The sequence below is a fragment of the Sander vitreus genome, chromosome 2 (assembly GCF_031162955.1).
Source record: "Sander vitreus isolate 19-12246 chromosome 2, sanVit1, whole genome shotgun sequence".
In the NCBI taxonomy this organism is placed as follows: domain Eukaryota; kingdom Metazoa; phylum Chordata; class Actinopteri; order Perciformes; family Percidae; genus Sander; species Sander vitreus.
The window spans coordinates 29814524-29842455 of record NC_135856.1 but is presented as its reverse complement, the minus strand read 5'-3'; the positions used below and the strand labels follow the sequence as shown (position 1 = coordinate 29842455).

Below are 27932 nucleotides of genomic sequence, written 5' to 3'. Positions count from 1 at the left end.
ATGTCCGCCTCGGTGGGGCCCCAGGGTGGCCCTCGCCCACCCACCGCGCCGCCATCCATGCCGGATCTGCCGGACCTTAGCCATCTCACCGAGGAGGAGAGGAAGATCATCATGGCAGTGATGGCTCGGCAAAAGGAGGAAGAGGATAAAGAACAAGCCATGCTAAAGTAAGGGCAACCTTTTTTTCTTCTTCTCCTTTTCAGTGGAAGTTATAACGCATAGCCAATCCCCCGTTAGAGAGATGTCAGTCGAACACCGAGCTGCCCATTACCAACAGCCCAGTGTTACCATCGTAGTGGGCAACACCACACACACCCATACCATCATCACACCCAGGAACCAGTAGCCGATGCACTTGTCGATGTGGTTGGGTGCTCCCCCCCCAAAAAATGTGGCCAGCAACGTAAAGGCACAGCAGAGCAGGAAGAACTCAGGGTGGGTTTGTAAAAGAAGTCAGCAGCAGAGATACAGCCGGAAGCTGCTGCTGGAATCGATCAGTACATTAAACAATATAGTCACAGTGAATGGAGATGACCCGAAACAGGGTCAAACGTGTTACAGGTGCAGATAGGACCGTGAAGATGGGGTGTGACAGTGCTGCTGCTGTGTGTGTGTGTGTGTGTGTGTGTGTGTGTGTGTGTGTGTGTGTGTGTGTGTAGGAGGGGAGGGGAGGGGGGGAGAGAAGATGAATCATAGCATTTTCCATCCTTCACCCACTTGTTTTCATCAATGGGGACAGCTGCACCCCATCCCTCAGTTTACACATCCAACACCGCTCTGATTTCCCTTTTACGCACGCATGCAGGCTGGAGTGGCTTTATTAGTGTAGATTTTTGCAGCCGCGGAGTGAATGTGTGTGTGTTTGTGCGCGTCTATTTGTATGTGTGTGTGTGTGTGTGTCAGAGAGAGAGAGAGAGAGAGAGAGAGAGAGAGAGAGAGAGGGAGAGATCGCTTTGACAATAATAGGAACAACAATGACATTATAGCTCATTAGGCCTGGAGCGACATAGACCGTTTCATAAGCCCGACAGACGGACGGTGGTGAGGCATTGTGTGTTCGATCATTCGTGCTCCCCCTCGGCGGAGAGAAGACGATGGGGTGTGGTTGGGAATCTTAGCAGCCCGGAACCAGACACGATATAGCTAGATGAGAAAAGAGACCGGATATATTGTACAGTAGCACCTTTGAAAACCCTCTGTATACTAGACCAAATGGCGCCCCATCGTCAAATACTAAGAACCTGAGCTGTGTAGGAATAGGAAGAAGAAGAAAAAAAAACAGTGATACATTTCAGAAGGATGCTTTAGGCTATAACTGTAAGCCACTAAAGGAGCATTATGGGAAAATGATAAGAGATAGCTATAGGTCGCTTTAAACTTACTGTCTGTTAGACAGACATTACAGTGTTCTGTCATGAGGGGCTGTGTGTGCTACAGCTGCCTCATACAAAGGCTTGGTTACATTGCAGTTTGATGCCTCAGGGGTTTCCACCACAAGCAATGGCAATTTGAACCTCCCGAGCCGACCCACACCTGCACTGAAACATGTGACGGCCCTGTCTCTGGCTTCATTATGTAGGATGTTGCCGTAGCAGACGTGCAGCATCCCATAGCACTCTGGCTCCTTGCTTCCATTCTAATGGCTGTTTTCATTTCCTGACTGCAGCCTAAAAAGGAAGCTGGGTGAGAGCCGCATGGGGAGAGGAAGTGATGTATTTAATGTTCCATGAGGCACAGGCTCAGGTTCAGTCAATAATGGCTTCATCATCTGGCTAAACCATTTCATGGTTCCAGCACGCTTTGGATAAAACGAAAAATGGGATCTTAGAGAAACATGCAAATAATGTTTAGGGAGCAGTTGTGAAGCAGTCTTTCATGTTTACAACAGTGTGTAGAAAGAATATGTTGTCACACCTCTGCAAAGCCAGGATCATCATCATCACACACACACACACACACACACACACACACACACACACACACACACACACACACACACACACACACACACACACACACACACACACATTCCCTCTATTTCTTAGATAACAATGTCTCAATGTCTTGGACTCACAGTACATTGGGCGCAGGTGAGCTACCAGGGCGCCCCATCATATACAGTATCTTGAGTGATGGCATCTAATGGCGCTGTGGTAAATGGCATCCAGTGGTTTAAGAGTACGCTCTGCAGCTTTAGCATGCATGACAGCACTGTAGAGTAGATCGTTATGGACTATGGTTAATGGATTGTATAGCCCACTTATTTTTCTGTGTTTTGGAGAAGAAACAGCTCTGCTGTGGTTTACGAAATATTGGTGTATGAGCAAAATGAATGTTGTGGAACAGTCTGCCACCAGAACAAATTCTTAAGTACTGATAATGCTGTATGGCAGGTGTCTTCAATGCTTTTTTTAGGCCAAGGACCCCTTAGCTGAAAGAGAGACAGAGCAGGTACCCCCTACTTATATTGTAAAATTGAGTTCAAAATAAAAAAGCCAGCATACAATAGTGTGCAGGGTGGCCTTTACATACGATTAGGCTTTTTATGGTGCAAGCTATTAAAATAATTGTTGACATATTCATATACATTTATTTACATATACAGTGAATACTTAACTATATCTGGATTGCTACCTTAGTGGCTAGCTTACCTATACAAATAGGCTGGTTTATCTTTGCTTATAATATGTTGGATTCATGTTAATGTATATTTTCAGACATTTCTTTTGAGCAACTATTTGAAAAATGATCAAACAACAATTTGGTGCGTATTTTAGTTTTAAAAGCAGGTCAAGAAACAGGGCCGGTGAAACTTCTACAACAAATTCATCTTTATTGGACGAGTGGGCCTACAGTAAATAACAGCCAACAATGCTTTCCTCTAGCAGTGAAAAGTCACCTCCAAAAGGACATTCTGTACCTTACGTCCTGAGACTATTCCCCTGGTCAGCACTGTCCAATCGGGTTGCAGCGTTGCCTGAGACCTGAGCAGCTGGCAGTGATAAGGTTATACTGATACAGGACTTTATCTGTCATGCGTTTAACCTCCAGCATGAGAGGAACTCAGGCGCCCCGATCTAGCCTGCTAGGTCAGGCTGTGATCCACAGCGCTAACCGACACTTTGTCCATGTCCAGTGGTGGAATGTAACTAAGTGCATTTACTCAAGAACTGTACTGAAGTACAAGTTTGAGGTACTTGCACTTTACTTGAGTCCTTTTCTTTTCATGCCGCTTTCTACTTCTACTCCGCTACATTTCAGAGAGAAACATTGTAGTTTTTACTCCACGACAGGGACGTGCACAGACATTTTGGGGGCAGGGGCTAAAAAAAGGGCACCTCTTATAATTATATATCTAAACAAAACACAACATATATTAACACAACTCTGACTTCCTTACCAATACAATTTGAATCGTAACTCAACAAAGTCGGATCTAAATTTTGATTTTTTTATTCGATAAATACATTTGTTTGACTCGAAAGCTGTGCGCAAACAAGAATATATATCTATCTATGTATTCATTTATAAAAAAAAAGAAGAAAAAAAAGAAAAGCTCCCCAGAAAAAGGGTTCTTTCTCTCGAGGAAGAAAAAGGTCAGGTGCTCAAGCCCTCTTTGATGTCTATGTGTGCATGTGCCTGCTCCACTACATTCAACTGACAGCTTTAGTTACTAGTTACTTTACATATTTAGATTTTTGCACAGAAAACACATGTAGTTTATAAAATAGGATGTTTTATTATAAAGTAAACTACCCAACAATATAACAGCCCACAAGTCCAGCTGAAATAAATAACAGAGTAAACACTGATTTAATTGACAGAACTGTTTGGATCATCTCCAGTTTCTAAAATGTGAGGGTTTTTCTGCATTGAGTACTTTGACTTTAAATACTTTAAGTACATTTTCTTGATGATACTTACATACTTTTACTTAAGTAACATTTTCAGTGCAGGACTGTTATTGTAGCAGAGTATTTTTTACAGTGTGGTATAAGCACTTTTACTTAAGTAAAGTATCAAAGTATCGGAATACTTCTTTCATCGCTGTCCACGTCTAATACACTACATACTTCACAGACTCCCTCCTTTGACTTGCTAAACCTCCATTGACTTCCTAATCCAGAGGATGTTAGTGGAGGGGAGCTGTCATGCTGTAGGGAGAGAGAGCCAAATGCTGAACGCAGCAGTGAGCAACCTCTCCGATGCTGTGATGTTAAAGAATCCGGAAACCCAACACTCCCAAATTCCCATCCAGCCCCTGGGAGCTTTGGAGGCTTCCAAAATGTAAATATAGAAATAAATGTGTAAAATATTGATGCTCTCAGCAGAGAGGTTGTAGACATTTCAGACGGGGGTGGAGTCGTGGACGCACAACACGGAGCCTTAAGGGTTGGAGTGGCGGGTTAATGGAGGCGCCCACTTGTGTTGATGTTAAGGCAGAGCTAAAGTACAAGTAAACACTATTAGTAGTACAATTGGTTGAATTTACTGGGAACTCACATCTGGCTTTAGTATTATTGTTAATAACATGCTTTAAAACCTTTTCGGGTCTTTCGCTCAATACGAGGTGCTGATTGGCTGGAGTTTGTTCCTTCACACCAGATGGACAGAAGAAGAAATTAGAACCTAGGGCACAGAAGGAGGGAGAGACGGGAGGATTTAGAGGTTTTAAGGATTAGAGCGGTGGAGAGAGAGAGAGAGAGAGAGAAAAGGGGGGGACAGGAAGGGGTCCTACACACACACACACACACACAAACACACACACACACACACACACACACACACACACACACACACACACACACATACACACTGCTAATCTCTCTACCAGGGCTCCCCATGCCGGCAGGCTACAGGGTGCATATAGAGGGCAGCGTAGCCCCCCCTCCCTGCCTGCTGTCTGATAAGGCTGCTACTGTCCACCAACAGGTACATTTTAGTTTAGTAGCCAAGTTCAACAGTAGGCTTTAAAGAAGTGCTCATATTATGCTTTTTTGGCTTTTTCCCTTTCCTTTATTGTGTTATATATCTTTCTGTGCACGTTATAGGTTTACAAAGTGAAAAAGCCCAAAGTCCACCCCAAAGGGACTTACCATCTCCAACAGAAAACACTGTTCACAAACTGCTCCAAACAGCTCTGTTGTAGTCCAGCCTTTACTTCAGAGACAAACGCACGTCATTTTGCGTCACTTTGCGTCACTTTGTAACACGTAATAATGCTCGCCTAGCTGCTAGTGTGGCACGCCCTCAAATCAAGCTAGTTAGAGCGGAGGCCCCAAGAGTTCAGATAGTTGTATCGCCATGTCCAGGAGACAGTGCAGAATTAAAATGTTACGTATGAAAGACTCATTTGTTAACATTTAAATAACTTACTCTGAAACGTCTTGCTCCAGACTAGGTTGCCAAGCTGGTTCGGGTTGTTCTGCCTGTGTTTCGGGATCAGACTTGGGTTCCAACATGTACAGCTGAGCCGAAGCCATGGTTACAGTAGATTCTAGACGTGCCTTGTGGCCCGCCTTATTTTTGCCTTATTCATGCCTTATTCTTGCCTTATTCTGCTGGCTTACCCTGTTATTCTTACCCTAACCCTAACCAATCCCCACTCCTCATGCCTAAACCTAACTACGTCGACACGTCTAGTTGATCTGATCTAGCATTTATCCCATGGTTACCGGCTGAAGCGGGTTTGTTGTGGATCACTTGCTTGTCAGGGCCCGCCCTACTCTCACCTTCTGACTGGCTAGTAGTCCTTACCTAGCTACTGAGCATGTGCGACTCCCAACAAAGATTGAACAGAAGTGAGATGTCTCACTCTGTAGCTAAAACAGAGAGCTCAACACACAGGGTGAAAAGAGGAGCTGCAGTAATGTGACCAATAAATGGTGTGTTTTTTTTAATTAAACCATGTAAACCTATTCTTGTACAACCTCTAAATAAAAAATTATGAACCTGAAAATGAGCATAATATGAGCACTTTAAAAGCAGGGTTGGTAACTATTTCCAATATACACTTTTTTATATATTGTTTGAAATGGTCTTCACAGCCCAACAGCAAGAAATAACTTATGGGCTCTGAAAAAGGAGTGAAAAAGATCCATCACCTGTAACTGCTGCAATCCTTTAAACATGCCCACCAATCACCAAAAACAGTAGCCATGTTTGTTTTAAACATTGGGTGTGATAATATTAGGTGTTTGCCTACCTGTTAATGAGACATGAAGTAAGACTGCTGCCCTTTCTCCGCTCTGCTCTGAAGCAGCGACGCAACAACATTACCAACCCTGCCTTTAATTTATAGGACCAACAGATTGACTTCTGTTGCTGCACTATTCAATATTTATATACCAACAATGAATCAAATGACTACACGTAATGTGAAAGGAGGTGCTCATACTGTAGTTTTGGACCCTGTGAATTATCACTTGACCCTGCAGTTCCTCCCAGCTCTATGGAGCGTATTAGGCCTCTTTCACACTGCCTGCGTGGCGTGAACGTGGCGTTTCTGTTGCGTGTCAGTTGTGTGGCGGCTGCATAGATCTTTCTGTCTTTGTACACCAGAAACGTGTCTGACACATGTATTTTTCCCATTGATAAAATTAAGGTATATATCCCACACAGTATTTGATTACAGCAAAGACAACGTCGGCAGTATTGACGGCAAAATAGGCTACAGGATATTTCGTTCTGTATTGACAGGTGCAATATTTGAAAATCCATAATTATTTATTATTTTTTTTTACATTTATATCTGCATTTATGTCAAAACCTAGAGACTTTCAAACATCAAAATGTCATTTATTAAATGTGTTTGTGTCAAAATGACATATAAACATCTTTTTATATTCTATTTTGCCTGGAAATGCTTCCAACACGCTTGCGTGTTGTGTGAAAAATAGGCGTCGGTCCTATTTCTAGCATGCACGCGTTTTGAAAAAACGTGCGCGTCACGCAGGCAGTGTGCAAGCTCTAACCTGTTAACATGGGAGCCGAAATAAAAACGGACACGCCACGCAGCTGACACGCTCACGCCACGCAGCCAGTGTGAAAGAGGCCTTAGTGTCCTATAGCACATTGTTTTTCGTTTTTAAGGCCCTCAACTTTACTGTTTTAATTCATTATCACTGCTCTCATCAACCCTATTAAATCAACAGTTCCCTCAACATCTTGTCTAATGCTTCTTACTGTTGTAGCAGATATGCTTTTACTAGTCTCCAACTGCCTATTGTGTCCTCCAAGCATTGGTCCTATGACAACATCACTGACTTTTGTGTATTTTGTATGAATCGTTCTATCCTGTTTAAACAGATACCCTTCTTCTAACTCGGATAGATTTCACTTGTTTGCATAGTGGCTGGCTGAAAACAGTAGCAGTTAGCGTTACAGTATGTCACGTTACCAAATTTTGTCTCTAGAGTCAAACAAAAAGATTCCCACTTAACACAATCTGGTACTTTCAGCTGAGATAAAGAGAAACATTTTCCTGAGCAGACTTAAGAGTTTCAAGGTTTCTGCGAGAAAAATGCTAATGTTGAATTATGGATCAGGTCTGAAAATAGCACTCACTTGGAAGCAGTTCCTGAAATATTTAAATATTCAGTTCACTGGCTGCTGTTGATGTTCTGAACCTCTTTTTTTTCTTGTTAACCTGGTTCCGTTTTGGGCCACTGTTGAATTCTACTAATTACAGTGTGAAATGCAGATCTGTGCTTGTGTGTGTGTGTGTGTGTGTGTGTGTGTGTGTGTGTGTGTGTGTGTGTGTGTGTGTGTGTGTGTGTGTGTGTGTGTGTGTGCATTAGATCATGTATTTTAATATAAATGAGGAAGCATGTTCATTCCTATCTTACGTAGGTGAACACATGCACTTATACTAGCACTCTTCCTCACACACATAATACTGACACACAGGGGTGTTGGACTGGGGGGGGAAATGGGACTGCGTACCCAAAAGACCAAAAAGATGCAAGAATGAATAGCTGTGGATGCAGGGAGGGGCCCATAGAGAATGCCTTTCTTAAGGACCCAGAATTTTGTGCTACGCCCTTGCTTACACACACTCAAAATCTACGCATACCCACCCTCACGTACACACAGCATCTAAACAGTATGTCTGAGAGCATGTGTACTGCAGTACTGATGACAGGCAGCGCACAAAATGCACCACACACCCAGATGGTGTTGCTGTTTTCTCGGTCTGTGGATGAAAGCTTGCAGGAGGAAAGAATGCTCTTGCAAAGACAAAATGCCTCTACTATTACTGTACAGTTCGCCCTGTTGCTTTGCAGCCAGCTTCCACTCTTTTTTCCATGTGCTCCATATGTGTGTGTGTTCACTCAAAAGCAGTCGGGTGTGTCAGCAACACCTGGAGGAATGGAAGCCGGGAGGGGGGGGCTAACGGTGTCTACGTGTGTGTGTACATGACTTGTGTTTCGTGTCACATCAGTGTGTGTGTGTTCAGTGTGTGTGTTTGACGCTCTTGCGAGTTTGTCTACACATCTGTCATCTCTGCTGCATGTCACAAAAAGCAGCATCTTGTGTTTGCTTCTCAGTTTTTCATTGTCAAATAAAAAAAAAAGGAAAAGGATTCTGGTTCACTTTTGGGTATACCTCAGTATGCATGTGCACCTGTGTGTGTGTGTGTGTGTGTGTGTGTGTGTGTGTGTGTGTGTGTGTGTGTGTGTGTGTGTGTGTGTGTGTGTGTGTAATATGCATGCATGTGTACACTCTTGCTTTAAATCTGGGCCAAAAAGTCAGTTTAAAAGCCTGAAATCTCAACACCCTCAGAAGTATTAAAACTCATGCACCCTCTTTTTGAGCACCAGTCCAATTTACAGTCATGATCCTGGTCTCTTCTGAAAGGTTACTCTTTGGAGTTTACTGCCAGAAAGTCAGAATGAGTCTTAAGTGATACTGGTACAAATTTACAGAGGCACAAACGTATAAAGAATGAAAGAAATTTTCTCGCCTTTCTCGCCTTTCTTCTTTTTACTTTGAATGTCTTGTATGCACCCATGTTACAAACTAAGCAACTGGCGCAATGAAATTATGATTTTAAAATGGTCAACACCGATGGAATCATGAGGTTTTATGTATGTTTAACATTAAAACATGATTTATAAAATCCCGCCAACAATTAATATTTTAATAGCTTAATATTCTATGCAAAAAAGGCATGTATATAGCCTTTAGGCCGCCCTACATGTTATTGTAGGCCCAGTTTAATATGCAACTTTATTTTACACAATACATGTAGTAGGGGGTCCCTGATCCGTCTCTCTTTCAGTTAAGGGGTCCCTGGCTTAAAAAAGGTTGAAGACGCCTGCTCTAATACAACCCACAGGAGCAGTACGTCCTCATATCTAAACCAGAGAACGTCGGTCGCAGTTTTGAACATAACGCTGAACATTTTAAACACGTCTTTAACGTTGTGAAATGGTCACAGTTTGGTTATGTTTAGGCACCAAAACTACTTAAGTTAAGTTTAGAAAACGGTTGTGGTTTGGGTTAAAATCAGACGTTACTTCACTTCCTGAAGGCTACGCACGTGACGCTGTTCGTTAAGTTAAAAAAAACTCTCCATTTACTTTTATTTTCAGACAGGACTTTCCTGGGTGAAACCACCCCAAACCAACTCCTAATGTGGAAATTTGGCACCTTACTTCCCGCTTTGCTCCCGTCATAATTACAACCGATGCTAGAGCCGTAATTGCTGCTTGTACAAACCTCTGGGAGTATTTTTCGGGGGGAAGATGGTCTCTCACTGTAGCTACTTTTATGCATGAGGGACTAGATCCCTAACCATCTAAATAACTGACTGATCACTCACAACAATGTGTTCAACAATCACATATTTCAAATGTTTGGGTGTCTACGTGCTTTTGGCCATGCACTATATATATGTTAAAAATCAAACAATACATACCTGCATATTCTTGAACTGCTCCCCCCCCCCCCTCCTTTCTAAAAGAACACAGGTGCACATGTCCTTAAACCTCTGAGCTATCGTTGGCCTTTTACTATCTTATGCAATTTGGGAAACATCCTTGCATTTGTGTGTTTATACAGCTGGGCTGATTTGGTTAATCATTAGCTACAGCTGCAGAGACATAGGGGACACAGTGTGACAGAGAACCTGGACCGTGGCCTTTCTATCACTCACAGAGGATGGGAAGAGATGGTTTGGTCTGGCTGGGTGGGACTCTGAGTGAGCGTGCTGAGAGTAAGAGACCAGAGCAGGCCTCGGTGAGCAGCCTCTTTAGTGCTCTCAGACCTCCCCAGCATTAAAGTTTAATTAGAAAGCATTCTACTCAGGCTGACCAGGCTATCTACATCTCTCTCCCTCTCTCCTTCCATCTCCGTCTGTGTTTGTGGTCAGAGGACGAGATGGGATTAAATATGGGTGGCCGCACACAACATTGTATGGGACTCAAATGTGTACCCTCTGGTAACACCAATCAAAAATGTCTCTATATGCTTATTTAGATAATGTTAAATCATGTTGTGTCACGAAGAGTTGAGTGTGTGTGTGTGTGTGTGTGTGTGTGTATAAAAAGTATTAATTGGAGTTCTGCCCAAATTACCTTTATATATTATTATCCACATTAAGTTGCCTGGATTCAACTTTATGCAAATGAGGAGCGACTCATTTGCGGTGCTACCACAATGCATTGCACGACTGCTTCCATAGAAATGAATGGGAAGTGTGGAAATGACGCTGACAATGGACACGTACTGTACCATAAGTGTCAATGTGAGATGAGCGCGTTAAAGTCTTATTTTTTTTTTTTTACTCCCTTAACGACCCCTGGTGGTCCCCAGACCCCACTTTGGGAACCACTGCTCTACTGCACCTGTAACCACACCCACCAGTGATGTCACAGTGAACTGACACAGCCATAAACTGTAAAACTAAAATTAAATAATCGCAATGATACCTTATACAGTACCTACTGAATGTTGTATGTGCATGACTGAACTAGCAACCCACAAACAACTGCTGCATTTATAGCAGGAAAACAAAACGGTTACTAAACTTGAAGCAAACACTGTTCAACATTGGAGGTAGCGCATCAACAAAAATCCAACACAACAATTCATTTGATTTTGATGAGCTCACTTTGTGTGGAGGTTTGGTTAGGGTTAGAAGAAGAATAAGAAGGAGGGGGGGGCAATGGAGGAGTGGGCTGCTAGCCTAAGTTACTGGGACAGAGTGAGGTGATTAGAGATCGCCCATAATTACTCCACAACTACTGCACCAACGACATTCCTGGTTTATGTTACCCTGCAGGCTGTGTGAGGTCAGAGGCTTTGTGTTTGTGTGTGTGTGTGTGTGTGTGTGTGTGTGTCTCAGTATTTAAGAGAGAAAGAAACAGAAGAAGAGGACAGCGCAAAGTGAATACAGTGACGTGGAAGAGAACATTTTTTATCAATTCCTTGGCTGTGACAGAGTGGAATCCAATGTACAGTATTGAAGATATGAGATAAGAGTGAGGTATGAGAGGAAAAGAAATAAAGGCAACGGAGGAAGATAGGGGGAAATGAATGGAAACGAAAGAAAAAATACATGAGGAGGAGAAAGATAGAGTGATAGACATACACTGATATACACACATACTGTACACACTGTGGAGTCCATGCCAAAAAGCACTCTGCTCCATAAATACGGGTAAAACACTCATGACATCAATAAAAAAGATTTATCAACATCTAAGCACTGGCTGCGGGAGGGGCTGCTTAGTCTGACGCTGTAGGCTGGAGACAGGCTAAAGCTACGAAGCTAAAGGACTTAGTCTGTGCAGGGATGGAGCAGGAACAGTGGCAATGTGTTCGAAACAATACTGAACTTAAAATCAAGTTAATTTAACCTGTACAACCACACAGAACCTTCGGCGACTCATCATTACAAATGCACATTGTGCGACAATTTGGAAACCTACATTTCTTTACAGTGTTTTCCCTCGGTTTGTGGAAGACTTAGGTGTTTAGGGGTCATCCCTCAAGAAAATGTTACGCTTTTCAATAAAAGAAATGCAATTTCACATAATTTTCGAACCATATTATTACCATAGCCGTCTGAAACGTTGAAAAAAAGCTAGAGCAGATAATAAATAACACTCAAAGGGTCACGATTGTGGGTTTCTGTTGTAGTTTTTCCTGTTTTATTTTGTAGTACTCTCTCTCTCTCTCTCTCTCTCTCTCTCTCTCTCTCTCTCTCTCTCTCTCTCCCGTTATATCTTGTTCTACTTCCTGCCTTGTGTTTTCCTGCCTTCCTGATTGTCTGCCCCACCCTGATGTGTTTCACCTGTTCCTGAGCCCTCGTGTCACCTGTCCCTTGTTTCACCCTCGTTACCTTGTGTATGTAGTTTCTGTGCTGTCTTTGTCTCGTGTCGGTTCATCGTCTTCCGTCCATGTCTTCCATTCCTGGTTTTCCCTGCGTCGCTCCTTCCTGGTTGTTTTTCCCCTGTCTTGTCTTCTGGTTATCTTTGTTTGTGCCTGCCTGCCTGCCTACCTCTGGTAGTTGTAAGTCTTTTGTTCAATAAATGCCTCAACTCTGCATTTTTGGGTCCAAGCCTCGCAATTCCTGACACAAAGTGGCTAAAGAAGTCCACTGGGGCCCGACTACCATCATTAGATCTGAGAAAAGCCTTCTAGTTACATTCTTTCGGCTTAGGTGGTGCCCAAAAGGGCTTGGGTGCTGCACCAAAACCTTATAAAGGTAGGGAAAACCCTGCTCCTGTTTGGTGCTGGAGGGAGCACAAGCATTGGTTGTTGACAATGCTTGCGTGATTTAACTTCACTACCAAGACTTAAAACTTACGATAATATTGGTCAAGATCCAATTTCATTGTAGCCTGAACATATTCAATACTGTATGTTATAATGAATTCCATGGAAATGCGAATGGAGTAATGCACATGACATCCACGATTAGTTCTGAACCAAATGCTAACGTCAGCATGCTAACATGCTTACCATGACAATTATAACATGCAAATGTTTAGCAGGTAATGCCTGTCACTACCAGATTCCGAACGGAAACCCAGGTCCTATCCCCCTGACCAATGGGCTGAACCCTAACCATTCAGATCGTAGTTTGGCAGGTTAGCATAGTCCCATTTGATAATAAGAACTAAACACAAAGTACAGCTGAGGCTTTTTGGGAGTGTCATTAGTAGGTGTGTGGTCCCTAAGCCACAATATTGGAAAATCTGAAACTGATTATGGTGCTAGATGTCAGGGGATCAGTTCATCCAGAAGGAGCCATGGATACTGTACCAAATGGTATGGTCATCCATTCAATAGTAGTTGATTTGACCTAAAATAGCAAAAGTAAACCTCATAAGAAAAAGTCAGGGAATGATAATCCAACCAGTTATTTCCGTCTGGACCAACCGTCCGATTGAACAAAATTGCCCATCGTAATCAATTTCACTGTGAATGTATCAAAGAGACATTTGTACACTTGCCTTATCCACCCCACTTTCATTTGCTTGCTACTTCAAATATCATAATCGATTGTTACATTTTCCCACACTGGCTTTGGTGGATGCTAATCGTTGATTTAGATGAAGTTACAGAATATTTAAGTGAAACTAAAAAAGCTAATTGATCACTTTGTTACTAAAGTCTTACCCATCATCTAACAATCAAAGGAACATATATTTTTCAGCACATTGTTGTTGTTTTGGAGATATAAAAAGGGATTGGTATGGTGGTAGAAGGGTTACTTTTCTTCCCAAACTTCATAAAGTCTATTTTCTAGACACCATAAAGTAGATAGATAGTACTAGATTCTTCTCTAAAATAAATGATAGAGAACACAGCAACTTAGATTATGCTTCGTTGAACATTGCTCCCCTGAAGCTGTGTACTAAACCAGCAGGTTTATGTGACTACAGCAGTCAGATGTGGCTGTAACATTGGATCCTGGAAAGAATGACAGCTGGGAATCAAACCCTATCAAGCCAGGGAGGATTGACCAGATTGTTTGAGAAATTGCTGCCCTATAGATAGATACACACTGGCCATCTGGTTGCTTTATTTCTGCTAGCATTATGACGTTGGTACTATTTTATAGCCTTTTGACAGCGGAGGAAGCCAAATGTGTAGAAGTCGTCATGGATAACATCATGGCAGGCAAACAAGAAAACAAAGACGATGTTTGCATTTGGTTAAGCACCCATCTGTTGCTCTTACTTTCCCTTCCCTGCCTCCTTTCTTCTTTTCATCACCTTCACACTCCAGCAGGAATGTTTAGATTGAATTAATTTTTTTTGACACATCACTTCATTCTTCATTTCCTAAAAATGACTCATGTTCCTGCTTTTATAAACTGTTCCTAGGCAAATCTGTCTTTGCTTTTTCCTTTCTCTCCTCTTCTTCTTTCTCCCTTTACTCTTTCCATCATTCTGTCTCCATCCTCTTTCCATCATCCACTCCTCTTCTCAAGTGGTATTTATAGAGTGGCTCCGGATGCATCAGCTTCTCTCCTCCGCTGGTCTCTGGCCCACGCTTGTTTCCGTCTTGGCTCTCTTTGTTCATCCTTTGCTTTTCCACTTGTTCTCCTTCCATCTCCTCCTCCTCCTCCTCCCTGCAGACAGCCTTTTGTCTACCCATCTCTTTCTGAGATGGGAAGACTTCTGGAATTGTGTGTAAACCACTCCTCACCTGTTCTTCCTGTCTTCCTGTTTCCTTTTTTTTTTACCCCACTGTGTCTCCTCCATAAAGGTGTCTGCTCTCTTTTATTTACCCCTTTTGATCACTCCACCTCCACCGCTGACTCCTCCTTTCCTTGCCTCCTCCTCACAGCGTTTGCCAACATGTCTGTTGTCTTCCCGGTCTCTAGCACCATCAGAAGCAGAGACGTTTTTTTCCTTCAACACCCCTCAATTGTGCTGTCATGCAGTGCTGGGACTATTGATCCAGCATGCTGAAACTAAAAACCTCCAAACCTCTGAAAAAAGCCAGTTCGTGTTGTTACAACCATTGGTGTCAATTGACTGTTCGCTAAACCCTGCTCCTGAGCAGCAATGGTCCAATCACATCTTAAACACCTTAACTAGAAACCGCAGGTTTGTCAAGCTTAGGGTTTCTCCAAATCCACGTCAGTGGAGGTGCTATTATATCATAGTTTAGGAGTTGTAGTTTACACACCAGACAACGTGTGTAAGATAGTGTTACTTTTAAGCTCATTGTTTAGTCCTCATTCTTAAATCTTGAATTGTAAAATGAAACATAGGTTGTTTGGACATAAAAATATCAAAACATAAATCTACTGTTGCATTTTAGCCAACCAAATCCATGGGCGTAGATTCGAAATGGAAAGTCTGCCTTTGTTTACTTCTGTGTGAAATCGAAGATGCACTGTGAATTGGGAGTGGTGAATTTGCATTGCTTGCTACAGGCGAAGCAACAGTATCCAAGGGCACAATGCTTTGAAAAACAGTTTATCACACTTCCTGCTACCCTTTCCCAAGGGCTGAAACATACAGGCTGCTTCTGTTCCAACTTCTTATGTTTCTTCTGACTGAGAAGGAGTCTTCTGCAAGGCGTCACCAGGAATCAGCTGATGAGACAGAAATAGTACTGCCCTATACACATACACAAACACACAGCTTTCTCCTCTCCCCTCCCCATCCTTGGGCAATGTATTCATAGCGGTGCTAATTAACAACTCCACACCAATGACTGGTGAAGAGAGTGGAGACACAAGAGGGAGAGATAAAGAGAACATGAGAGAGAAAGGGAGAAGAAGGGGCGAAGGCAAACCCATACGCGTGTACATGTGGGTTTTCTGTCTATGTCATTCTTTATATTTGCCTGTGTGTGTGTGTGTGTGAGAGAGAGAGTGTAATTGGGTGCTCATTTGCACACTTATTTTGACATCTGGCTCTCTTGCTGTTCCCGCTGGCCCATGGTGTTGACCTAGAGAGAGGAGACGCCCACAGTTTAACTGGTTTACGCCACTTGGACCCCAATGGTCACTGTCTAGCACGGCCACATGCTAACAGTGTTAGATAGTAACACATTACAGTAGTGCCAATAGGTTATTTTTATCCAGTAATGAGTAGCGTACTGTCGTGGATATCTTGTGTGCTCTGTGAAAAGGACATGTTAGCTTAGCGCTGGGTCTGAAGGCAGTGAGTATGCCTTACTTCTGCTAAAAGAGGACATTTACACCTTTTGATTCACATGCTGTGTCTTTTTAGCTGTCTAGCTGGAAACCAATACATCCAGAAATCACCTGGGGTTTGTGTGGAGATGGCTGTATGTTTCTGCTCAGTTAGCTAGGTTATTTGAGCTTAGCTTTGTGGTTAGCTTAGGTTGGAGGTCGATAGATAGTACAGTGTGAAGGATTTAGGCTACCAGAGCAGTTTTTCTCCCATCCTGTAATGCTGTGTGGACTCGCCAGACCCTCCTCCGCAGCGCTGTGGAGGTAGGTCTAGCAATACTAGACTACTGTCCAGTTAATATAAGTGCAAATTTTGGTCTTTACAGATTCCTGAGACAAATATCTGGCTCTTTAGATGCTAAATGTTCCACTATGATCATTAGGCCTAGCTAGTTGCTAACTTTGTCTGTCTGCTGTCTAGCGCTGTAACATTCCAAAATCTTAATTTTGACTTAAAGATTTTTATTTTCCATGTGTATGCATTTCGATTCCAAATATCGTTTTTTGAGTGAAATTGACCAAAGAAAGAGTCTGTCTGCCCCTTGGGATCATAGTCATGGTGGCTGACCCCTGGGGAGGCAGCAGGCTCTGGCCTGTAATCGATGAACACACAGTAGAGTGAACACAGACAGCATGTCTCTACTTGCGAGGACGTCTCTTCCCTGTGTCTTCACACAGTGGTTCCATTTTCATCCGTATGGCTGGGGTCACTCATGTATCCCCTGCCGAGTCATGGTTAAGTTTAACACAAAGGTAGGGTTCATGATATGCAATATAGGTAGAAATTACAACGGATATGGGAACTGTGTGCTGACTCAGAGGGCATTAATCTGGACTGTCACATTGTCTATTAATAGGGTGTGGAATTAAAATGTTGGTGTATGTGTAGCAGAAAGATTGGACGTGTTTGGTGAATACTGTAGCTGTATACTGTATATTTTGTATTCATTCTGCATACATTCTGCTTCCGGTTGAGTGTGTCGGTTTCTCTTTGCTCTTTGTTTGTGAGAGCCTGGTACCTTCGCACAGTCTGTGCCATTGACATCGGTGACGGTGCACTAAGCAACTCTGTCAGTTATCAAATTAGAAGAAAAAAAACTGGACTTGTAACGTTTGTTTTCAGCTTGTTGTGCTGCCGCCAGGTGAGTAACACATACATTAATACAGGTTTAAAATCACAATAGGTTTCCATATTGGTAGCTAAGAGTTGTGTGAAGAGGTGATGATGAGAGGATGATTTAAAAAATAAAAAATGATTATCCAGAAATCATGCAGGTATCTTCACATAAAGATATATGAGAAGATAATAATAAACGATCTAACCTTGTGTGGTCCAGATTTCACTGAATGGCTCTAGCTTGCTAACATGTAAGAGAGATTTTTGTGTTTTTATCACTGATGGACAGAATATCGTCCAGACCTGACATTAGAATTTCAACTGGCTATACATAGATATATTTTTGGTCAAAGATGATGAGACCCTATACTCACTGCTGCAGAGCTCTTTTCTGATTTAGGCTGAGAACACAGATTTATTTTTATACTTCAAAAAAAGTCACCTCGTGCAGCTTTAACAGTGCATGTCTGCTTAATGTGTGGAAGTGGAGGAAATACTGATGAAACCATGGCTCTAAGAACAGGAACAGCTGGTGCACTGACACCCGCTGACACCCAGCACTTGACGCTCCCACGTTACCACGGCAACCGGCTGTGCACCCTCTGTTTCTGACAGCTGTTCCCATGGTGCCTGGGCTTGGCTCAGCCTCTGGACGCCCATTGGCACGATAGATAGCTTCTCCGGGTCAGAGGTCATGTTTATGACGTTCCTGCCGCGGCGGTGTCATGTTGTTTTTTCCATTTGAAATTACGTACGGATCAGTTTAGCTGAGGTTTGTGTCAACTCCACTGTCCATTTGTCATTCTTTTTGACTATTAGTCGAAAGCAAAGCCTACTTGAAACATTTGTGAGTGAAAACATGCACCATTCTAATTCTCTTGAGTATAACTGCATGTGCAGACACTGCGTCTGCCTGTCTGGATGACTACAGTTATACAGGATGCTACTGGATGCTTTATCACAGTATGTATCCTCAGTCAAGCACAGACAAAACTGGTGAGGATAAAGAGATCAGAATGGGTGTAGTGGTATAAAACGATGCACTCATGGTGCAGCGATGATCTTCATTATGTTAACTTATTTGACTGAACTTTAAAGTGTCCTGGCTCTGCATTATAGATGGCACAGATGCTTTGATGTTGAGCCCCTAGGTCATTACGGCTTGTTGTAAAGTCCCCTTCAGGCTTTACAAAACTTCAGCATTGGAACTTAAACATTACATACCAAATATTTGAGAAAAATGCATATAAGATTTGATAATATTCAAAATATCAGCCTAAAGGTACCCAGGCTGTGTAGGACACAAAAGGATATATTTTTTTTCCAGAAAATATTCCTTTATGATTCAATTTTTTTTCATTCAACATTCCACGTCACAAAACCGTTGTCCCTGATCCAACCATTTCCCCGTGTCAGCTGATTGGCCAAATGTGTCCCAGTCCAGCAGCCACCTCCCTGTTCCAGCTCTGTATGGTGGCACAGTCTGCTGCCTCTATTCAGAGACAGCTAGAAACGCACTTGTGAAGAGGAATGTACAATTAGCTTTTGTCTACTCATTTCTTGGACAGTTTCTGTTTGGCATTTGAAAGATTCTTTTCAGGGAGACTGTATATTTTGTTGTTTGTTACATAACTTTTCGTTTGGACAGCTTGTTTTTCAGTTTCTTTAACTCAGAAGCATTCTGTAAAGACACAGCATCCTCCCTGGACTCATAGGTCATGTTGGAGGACTGTTATCGGTTTGATTTTTTTTTCAACCACCAAAACCTGCTGACAACAGATCAGGTGTTATGTTCGCTACCTGTTTCCTGCCCAGCAGCTGAGCATTACAGACGGGAGGACATGTCTGCTTTGAACAGATCCAGGTGATCTAGTTTACAGTGTAACCTGAATGTCTTTGTTTTTTGTTCCACAGCAGCGCTGTGGAGGAAGGTTTGGCAAAGTGAGACAAAGCGTTCAGTGTCGTGCTAATCACCGGGCCTTCCACCCATACATCTTTCTTTTCAACAGATTCAGCAGGAATTGCTCATTTTTACCCCAGCAAATGTGCAAAAGTTTGAATGCCAGCGCACGCCATTGTCTTGATGAGCTTCTTTTGACAGATGGCTCACAGACACGACTCTAAAGTCAGTGTGCTGACAGAGACTAACACAAACTAAAGTTGGTCTGCTTTTGCAAATTCGCTGCAAAGCTGCGAATGAAGCCATCTTCTCTCCTCTCTATCTTTCTCCCTCAATCAGCCTGGTAATCAAAATACTGTCTGGGTCCCCCTACACGAGAGCCATGCTATGCTAATGCAGTATTCCTTTGACAGTTCTGTTGTTAAAACACTGTGGGGGTTTTCACATGGTCTGATTTGCAATTCACACTCTTTTTTTCCATCATAGGCATCCCAGAAAGCAGGGAGGGGAAAAAGGCTGTGAGCCACAGAGAGCAAAACTGAGCTGAAGTTTCATCTAATTGCGTGCAGGGATTTTGTTTTGAAAGGCACATTTCAAGTGGCGCTCTAATTGCCAGTTATTTTTCGCTGGAACTGAAATGTTGTTCTCAAACTTGTGCGTGCATAACATCACTTTTGTGTCCGTTAGATTCATTTATTTGGAAAATTATTCAGTTATTCAGTTTTTGTTTTTCATGAAAGTAAGGATAGTTACACAGGAAGAGTGTGTGTCTGGAGGTTAAAGTTGATCAAGTACAAGAAGTTTGTGAATGCATGATGTACCACTGATGGGCAAATCTTCCACTTTTCTCTCCCCGCAGAACACTGCACCAGCAGTTTGAGAGCTACAAACAGGAGGTGCGTCGCATCGGCGTGGAGACGCGGCGTCAGCAGACCCAGCTGAAGGACGACGCGCCCACCTGCGGCATCTGCCGCAAGACCAAGTTCGCCGACGGCTGCGGCCACCTCTGCTCCTACTGCCAGACCAAATTCTGCGCTCGCTGTGGAGGGCGGGTCTCTCTGCGCTCCAACAATGTGAGAAACCTGACCCATTAACCCCCCCCCCCCCCTTTTTGCTTTCTTTCTTTCTCCCTCTCACACTCATCTCATTCCCGCTATAGATGTACTGTTGGTCCTTCTGCTTCTGTGTTTGTTACTGTCTGCTTCGTTGCTTCCTGGTCACACTTTGGTGAGGCCAAAGTGTATTGGAAGAATGTCTTGGCACCGGTCAAGGCTCATTTTGTCAAGTCTGAGGCTGTAGTGTTGTGGAATGGTTATAAATTGTCGCACCTTAGCTTACTTGGAACGCGACAGCACACCAGTTAACGGCATCTGTGTTGTCCTGTGTCTCCTGTGACTGCACCGCAGCCATCAAGCGTCATGTTGGATATTACTCCGATTCTCCACTGGGCGCGTGCGTCTGTGCTGCGTTCCGGCTACGTTCCGGTTTTGTTCCGTCTTCAGTCACGCTCCATACCACACCGGGAGCGTCTCAGAAAAGCGTCTTGCCTGCCCGACTCGCAGATTATATTGACTCTACAAGTACTTTACAGAACAATCACGTGTTTATTAAGCTAGTGTCTACCCTCCACTCCAAGCACTCCTGCAGTTACACTCCACGCTCTCTCTTTTCTGGCGTTGTCCTCGAGAGAAAAGATCTGTGGTTTCTATTATGTTTTTCAACCTCCAAGATGAATCTCTGATGAACCAACCAGGCCTGGCTTGCTGCACCATCCAAATTTTCTTCGAAACGTCTTGAAAAAAAACACAGCTTCCATTTGTTGCTGGCAAGTTTAGGTGTTTAACTTTGCCGCAAGTAACTATGGTCAGTGTGCCGACAGCAGTTAAAAAAATCCCGAGTTGTGGGACATACGGAGGCTACAGACAAACAGTAGAGCCATCATTGAAGGCCACAGGCAGTTTGGTTTGATTCTGTTGCCGTTAAACATTTATATTGTACTGCTCATTAACCAACATAGTCGAGAGTGGCAGCGAAGGTGGGACAGCTGTGATATAAACAAGAGTCTACAGCCATGCGAGCGGTGCTGTGAGGATCCACCTTTGTACTTTTACTAAAAATAAATGCTACGTCAGCAAGCTAACATGCTCACAATGAAAATGCCACCATGCTGATGTTTGGTAGATCATGTTTACAATCTTTACTGAGCAGGCAATCATGTTAACATTTGCTAACCAAACACAAAGTACAGCTGTGACTGATGGGAATTTTTAGTTAGTCATAAAACAAGTATTGGAGACGCAAGAGGAAAACTGTAAGAAATCACACAAGTTATTTAAGATCAACCCATGGGGAACACAAATGTCCATAGTTACTCCATCTTGTAGATAGATTAAAAAGTCAAGGGATCAAGTCAGTGGGCTTTTGTCTCTGGCAAACAAAGCATGGCTAAAACATGAATTTAAACTTACAATGCACTGGAGCCATTGATAGTACCTGTCCACTGGCAAGCCTCATTTCCACCCTCCCCGTTCAACGTCTATGTAGCCGTACAAATATATTCTGCTAGCTTTGCAACGACTTTCGAGAAACGGGGCGTCGAGTTGCCCGCTCCTCATTTGCATAAAGTTGAGGTCCAGGTTATTTTATGCAAATCAGGGGCGTCCAGCTCGACTCGCCGCCTCATGAAAACTCACGAAAATCTTTGTTTTCAGAAACACATTTCCGTGAACTATTTCCGTAAAATAAGAGAGAGAGTCTCCAAACGAGCCGCCATGTTGGTCTGTTTTGAAATTCAGGACCTGACAGCCCACGTGAAGCGTTCTTCCAATCAGGTGCAGCCATCGGAGTTGTAGGAGGGTGGAGCCAGTTTTCTTTGCTTGTCAGTGATCATTGAAGAGAAACTGATAACTGCTAGTGGCGAGCCCACCAACAACCAATGCTGGGAAGCGGGCCGATCCCTGCCGTCAAAAAATGCCACAGTGGACGCGTACCATGAGCAGCATAGGCGTAATATACGGGGGGGATGGGGGGGATTAGAACCTTCCCAATAATCAAAACAAATGTTTTTGTCGCTTTTCATAAAATACATGCAGACATGTCCCGGGACCTGCCTAGATAGTTGGAGATGTCAACACCCCACCCCAATGTTGAACCCAAAGTTACGCCCTTGATGAGCACCGTTACCTCTATGCTACAGGCTCCAGAGGCCACGCTATTATAAAACACAAGGCTCACACCGTATCACTAATTTATAACCATTCATTTGATCCAGGTTGTATCAGTGTGGCATCAATCCATAAACATGTTTGCACTATTTTAAGACCCAGTCTTCCATCCAAGCATTTTATGGGCTACAACCCAAGAGAGAGTACCTCCTCCTGGGTATCGTACCTGACTATATGGGCCCTGCATCCTTGGCCTGCTGGTCCCCAATCTGTTCAGGATCCGCCTAGCCCAGCCGGGCCTGAACTCACACTGGCACACACGTATGCAGAACTCAAAGATCAGTGAGAACTGGGGATAAAGATAGTATCCCTGTTGGTAAAGCCAGTGATATTGCTTTCACAGCAGACAGGCTGTTGCATGGAAATACAGAGATGAGACTAGCGTGATGTAAATGCAGTCTATAAATAAAACAAATAAAGGATTTATTTGAAAGGAAATGTGCTCCAAATAACAACAATCAGTATGGCCTTTTTATGTAATCAAAATAAGGAGCGTTTAATATGGAATTTCTTTCCATGAGATGGTACTTAGCGTCACTTAAAAGTGAAATTTCAGGGGCCTAAAAAAGTTCACAGTACACAGTCAAAAGAAAAGGCAATTTAAGGTACTTTTATGTTAACACTAGAAGTGCCGGATTTCCCATAACTACTACAATTGCCGTGAGCGGTCATTTTACCCTTCAGATTCCAAAGCCTCTGATGATAAATACCCAATGGCGATATGAATGCATTTATTGTGACAGGATATTGTTACAAAAACGAAATAACACAAAAATGTACATTTTAACAAGTTTAATTATACATTTGAGTAGCCTCAAACAGTAGCTTATTTATGTGCGAAATACAATCATAACAGAGTTTGATGTCGTCAGTTGTCTATCTAGTCAGTTTAGATGTCATCTCCTCTATCTGGTCAGACTCGATGGCGTCCCCTTTATCTGGTTAGAGAGACGCGTGTTCTGTCCTCGGGCCCCAGACAAGATAGCCAATGACTCCATGTTATCTTGTGGGAGAGCAACCAGTATAATATGATATTATTATGCAAACAGTAGGATGCAAATCATAATTTGTCATAATGACAACATATGCCTAGATTTTCTCTGTTTTTGTGTCACTTTGACACAATGAATCAATGAATGTGTTACTGTCCAGTCAAATTAACTGGGTTTACACCAATTACAAAACAGATTCAATACCTGGTTCCCTCACATCATACAGTACGACTCCATTGTTATCTACTTAACGGCACGAGGACGTAATGCAATAAAATGTTTCAATCATACGCCATGTTTACTTTCAGCTCTTGTCCTTTCACAAGGATTTCTGATAATGATAATTACTTTATTCATTAAAGTTACATGCATGCATGCATCATTCAACCAAAACGGATCTTAATTTCAACTTTAATTCATAAATCCTTACAAGGGATAAGAGAACACAACTCTGTCTTCCATTTGTGTGTGTGTGTGTGTGTGTGTGTGTGTGTGTGTGTGTGTGTGTGTGTGTGTGTGTGCATTTGATCATGTATTTTAATGTAAATGAGGAAGTATGTTCATTCCTATCTTACATAGGTGAACACATGTACTTATACTAGCACTCTTCCTCACGTGTGTGTGTGTGTGTGTGTGTGTGTGTGTGTGTGTTTGTGTATTGTGTGGGAGGGATGCATCAGAAGTGAAGCTCTTTTGGTCTCGGCGGTGCTTGCCTCTGTCCCGGTTCGCCAAAGCTGGCCAAGCAGAATAACAAGGTTAGGAAAGTGTGAGCGTTGTTTTATTACATAAAAACCTTCTCCCGCCTACGGTGTGCTCATTTACCCCGCATCAGTAGCACACTGTTTTTCCCTCTAGTTTAACCCTTGTTTTCGTTCTGGGTCAAAATTGAAACCTAATTTTTTTGTGCAGTTTTTTTCTATGCTTTTGGCGGTTTTTAAATTGTGTTTGTCAAATTTTTCAACGCTTTTTTTTTATACCCTGATTTTTGAGTAAAGAAAAGCAGAAATTATGAATTTTTTTGTCTAATAGTTAAGAACAGAGTATGTTGAGTTGATGACAGACGGGTCTTTGTCAAACATTAGTCTGGATACTGTTTTGAAACAGTTTTTTTTTCAAATGCTATAAAATGTAATAAAACATACAACATTTTACCTGTGAAGAACATTGTAGTTCCATACAACGTACATCCATGCATCCATGTTATTTTTGGGCAATTTGGTTGAAAGAAAACAATATTTCTAATATAAAAAAAAACGTTTAACGGGTCAAAATTGACCCGTGGACAACACAAGGGTTAAAGACAAAAACACAGTATTAAAATAAACGGGAAAAGCGGCAAATTATTTGGAGTATAAATATGCTGTATGTACAACAGCTATCATTACATAAATTACCAACAACAAAAAGCCCAACATATATAGTACCCTTAAAAGGTACCAAAACAAACAATGGTCAATACGATTTTGGGCTTGTTAAAAAATAATTACCGCCCTTTGTAATCCTTTTAAACAACCACATGGGAATTGAAACTTTTAGTGTTGGGTAACCTTACTGTTGATTTGAATTTGTGCATAGTCTCGTATTGCCAGACCTTCCTCCACAGCACAGCGGAGGAGGGTCTGACTAGTCCACACAGCATTCCGTGATGGGAGAAAAACATACTCTGGTTTATTGGCATTTCTTTAAACCAATCACAATCGTATTGGGCGGAGCTAAGCTCCAGACGGAGCCACGGCGCCTCTGCAAAATAGCCTCGGGAAGGAACTTGTTTTGGTGGAACATGTGTACGTTCAAAGGTTGTTTTAGTCGTGCAACAGAAAACTCAGATTGGACAGATAGTCTAGCTAGCTGTCTGGATTTACCCTGCAGAGATCTGAGGAGCAGTTAACCATAGTCCTCAGAAATCCACCAGAGTTTAGAATTACAACACAAAGAAATCAGCGGACATAACGGACATCCAGCCTAAAAGAGTGACATCTGGCGAAATTTCTGGTGGCAACGTCGCAATCCTGGAAGTGGAACGTCAAGGATATAGACTACTTTGTGCACAACAACTGCAGCTACAATGTTTTTCACAGGTTAGCAATGGGACCACATACTACCACAGGCTTTACAATGATTTCTAAACATCATTTCACAGACTCAGAAATCTTACTGAGCCTTATCTGAGCTTTCTGAAAATAATAGTGTCGAGAGACGCTTTAATATCAATTCTCACATAACATGTCACAAATCACTATGTACTGTACATAGCACTATAGTTAGCGCTGCAAAATTGCAAAATGATTGGCTAGAAATATTAGGCAATACACTGTTATCTGTTTCTAAGCAGCTTACTGTAATAATTCATCACTTCCTAATGCCAGAGCTGTGTAGTGCTGCCCAGTGCCCTGCAGAAGGCATCGCAGCAACATGCTGTGCAAATGCCAACCCAACACAAAGTGTTGCTCCTGCTTGACATTATAATGAACAAACTTTGTCATTATAATTATTATTAAAGAGGGATTAGAAATAATTGATGCATTCATTCATCACACTGTATTTCTGTATTATTCACAGTATTCACGGAGCGGTTTGCATTCAAAATGAAGTAAAAACAACAACCTCTTTGAACCAATTAGTTTGTATCCCGAGCTCAAAACAAAATGATCGAAATATCATAGCTTAATCATAATTCAAAAACGTTTTTTATGTTGCCCTTTCACCAACATCGAAGAGCTTTCATTACATCGTACGCCATGAACAAGAGAGATTTTTATAGGACTGTTTTAGAATCAGAATCAGAAAGCAGTTTATTGCCACATTAGTGGAACTACATGCAATTTGCCTTGGTGATTGGGTGCATACATGTACATATGAACAAGCATATTAAACATGAATAAGAATAAACAATAAATACCAAAACAGAAACATATATATATACTTTTAATTGAGTATTTTCATTTTTCTTTAAACTTTGACCACAATTCAGAGTCAAGTAGGCCTATTGCACGTTTTACTCCACTGTTTATTTTATGGCTTTAGTTACTTAGCAGATTCAGATTAATAATACAAAATAATTTTAATATGGGGGGGGTGTTTACAGAGGTTTATTAATGGTAAGGGTTGTGGAAGAAAGTGCTCCATGTTGCTTTTGGCCTCCCAGTTTCCTCTTGGTGTTGAAGAGCTGTGACACATCCTGATGTTGTCACAGGTCATGAGTCACGCCAAGCGGTGTTAATGCATGTCGCTGCAGCCAAACAAGTCAGTGGTCACATACATTACCTTCCCATACTGCTCTCCCCACCGCCTCACTCTCTGTCCCTGAATATGAAGTGTGTGTATCAATTGTGCAGAATGTGATTAACAAATATTTGCACCACGTCCTCTTTACTCCCCTTTTCTCCTTTTGTTCTTTTCTTTATTCACCCTCTCTGCATCTCTATTTCTTATATCTGTTATGTTCTTCCATCTTCTTACTCTCCTCTCCTCTCCTCTCCTCTCCTGCTTTACTCCCACCGTCACTTTTCTCAATGCTCACTGCTACCCGGACTGCATGCCACAAAGGAGGACAAAGTGGTTAGCATCTTTTTTTTTTTTTCTGGTGTGTTTTCTCTCTGTGCTGTGAATGTGTTTGTGCCACCTGAAGGTAAAACAAAATGCTGGCTGTGTTCAAATCTGGAGCTGAGATCTCTCTTGTGTGTTTACAGCATGTTGACTTCTACCCTGGACAGGTGATGTAAAATATCTAAGTTTAGTTTTTTTTCCATATTGGCCAGAGCTATTCATTTCCCCGCTGAAGGAAAAAAGGGTTGAAAAGCAAAAATATCAGATGCAAGAGAGCAAGCTATCGGATTGGAACGGAGCCAGTGAGTGTACAAATCCACTTATGGATTACTGACTTAACTGAACAGAGGGAGTCCCTGATAGGTCATGGTTTTGTGTTAACTTTGATTTCTCAGAGCATTTACTGTACAGTGTGGGGCGGGAGCTACTGTGTCCTCAGAGGATTTTCTCTCCAGTGTAAACCCTGACTAACTCTGTGTCCGTTGTCTGTCTCCTCCCCTTGCAAAGTGTCTCATAGTGAAGGACAGGGTAAGGCTTGCTGGGTGATGGATTTTTGCTGCATGGGTCACTACTATTGTCTCCCCTTTTCACACTTGGGTCTGTGCTCATTCACAGTATCAAAACAGGAATTCAGACCCACTATCAGTGTTCGCCTCACAGATCATTGTGGTCAAGCGGTTCCAGGGCAGCTAGCTGGTGATCCTGCATCACTACTCTAATTCTGAGAATGAATGCAGACCCTGAAAAATCAACTGGTGGGCAGAGCGAGCATGAGCCATAATATAGGCCGTCTGGCCCTTCTGACCCATCCTGACCCCTCTTCCTATGGCTGTAGGCATGGCTGTGCTGCAAGAGGGCCAATGGATACTGGTTGAAATCCTTGACAAAAATTGGGGATTGGGAGATTGGCATTTCAGATAGCATGCATATAAGAAAGCACTCTACCTACAGACCATTTATCTGAATGCATAATGAATGCACA

At 42.4% G+C, this 27932-nt stretch overlaps 1 protein-coding gene across 1 annotated transcript; it reads left to right on the top strand.

The window, feature by feature from the left end:
* LOC144528915 (regulating synaptic membrane exocytosis protein 1-like) lies at positions 1-27643 on the top strand. The gene is made up of 5 exons (XM_078267792.1): positions 1-167; positions 20048-20261; positions 26951-27032; positions 27468-27478; positions 27566-27643. Exons 1-5 carry the CDS (start codon positions 1-3, stop codon positions 27641-27643), a joined length of 552 nt encoding a protein of 183 aa, XP_078123918.1.
* Positions 27644-27932: the final 289 nt, after the last annotated feature.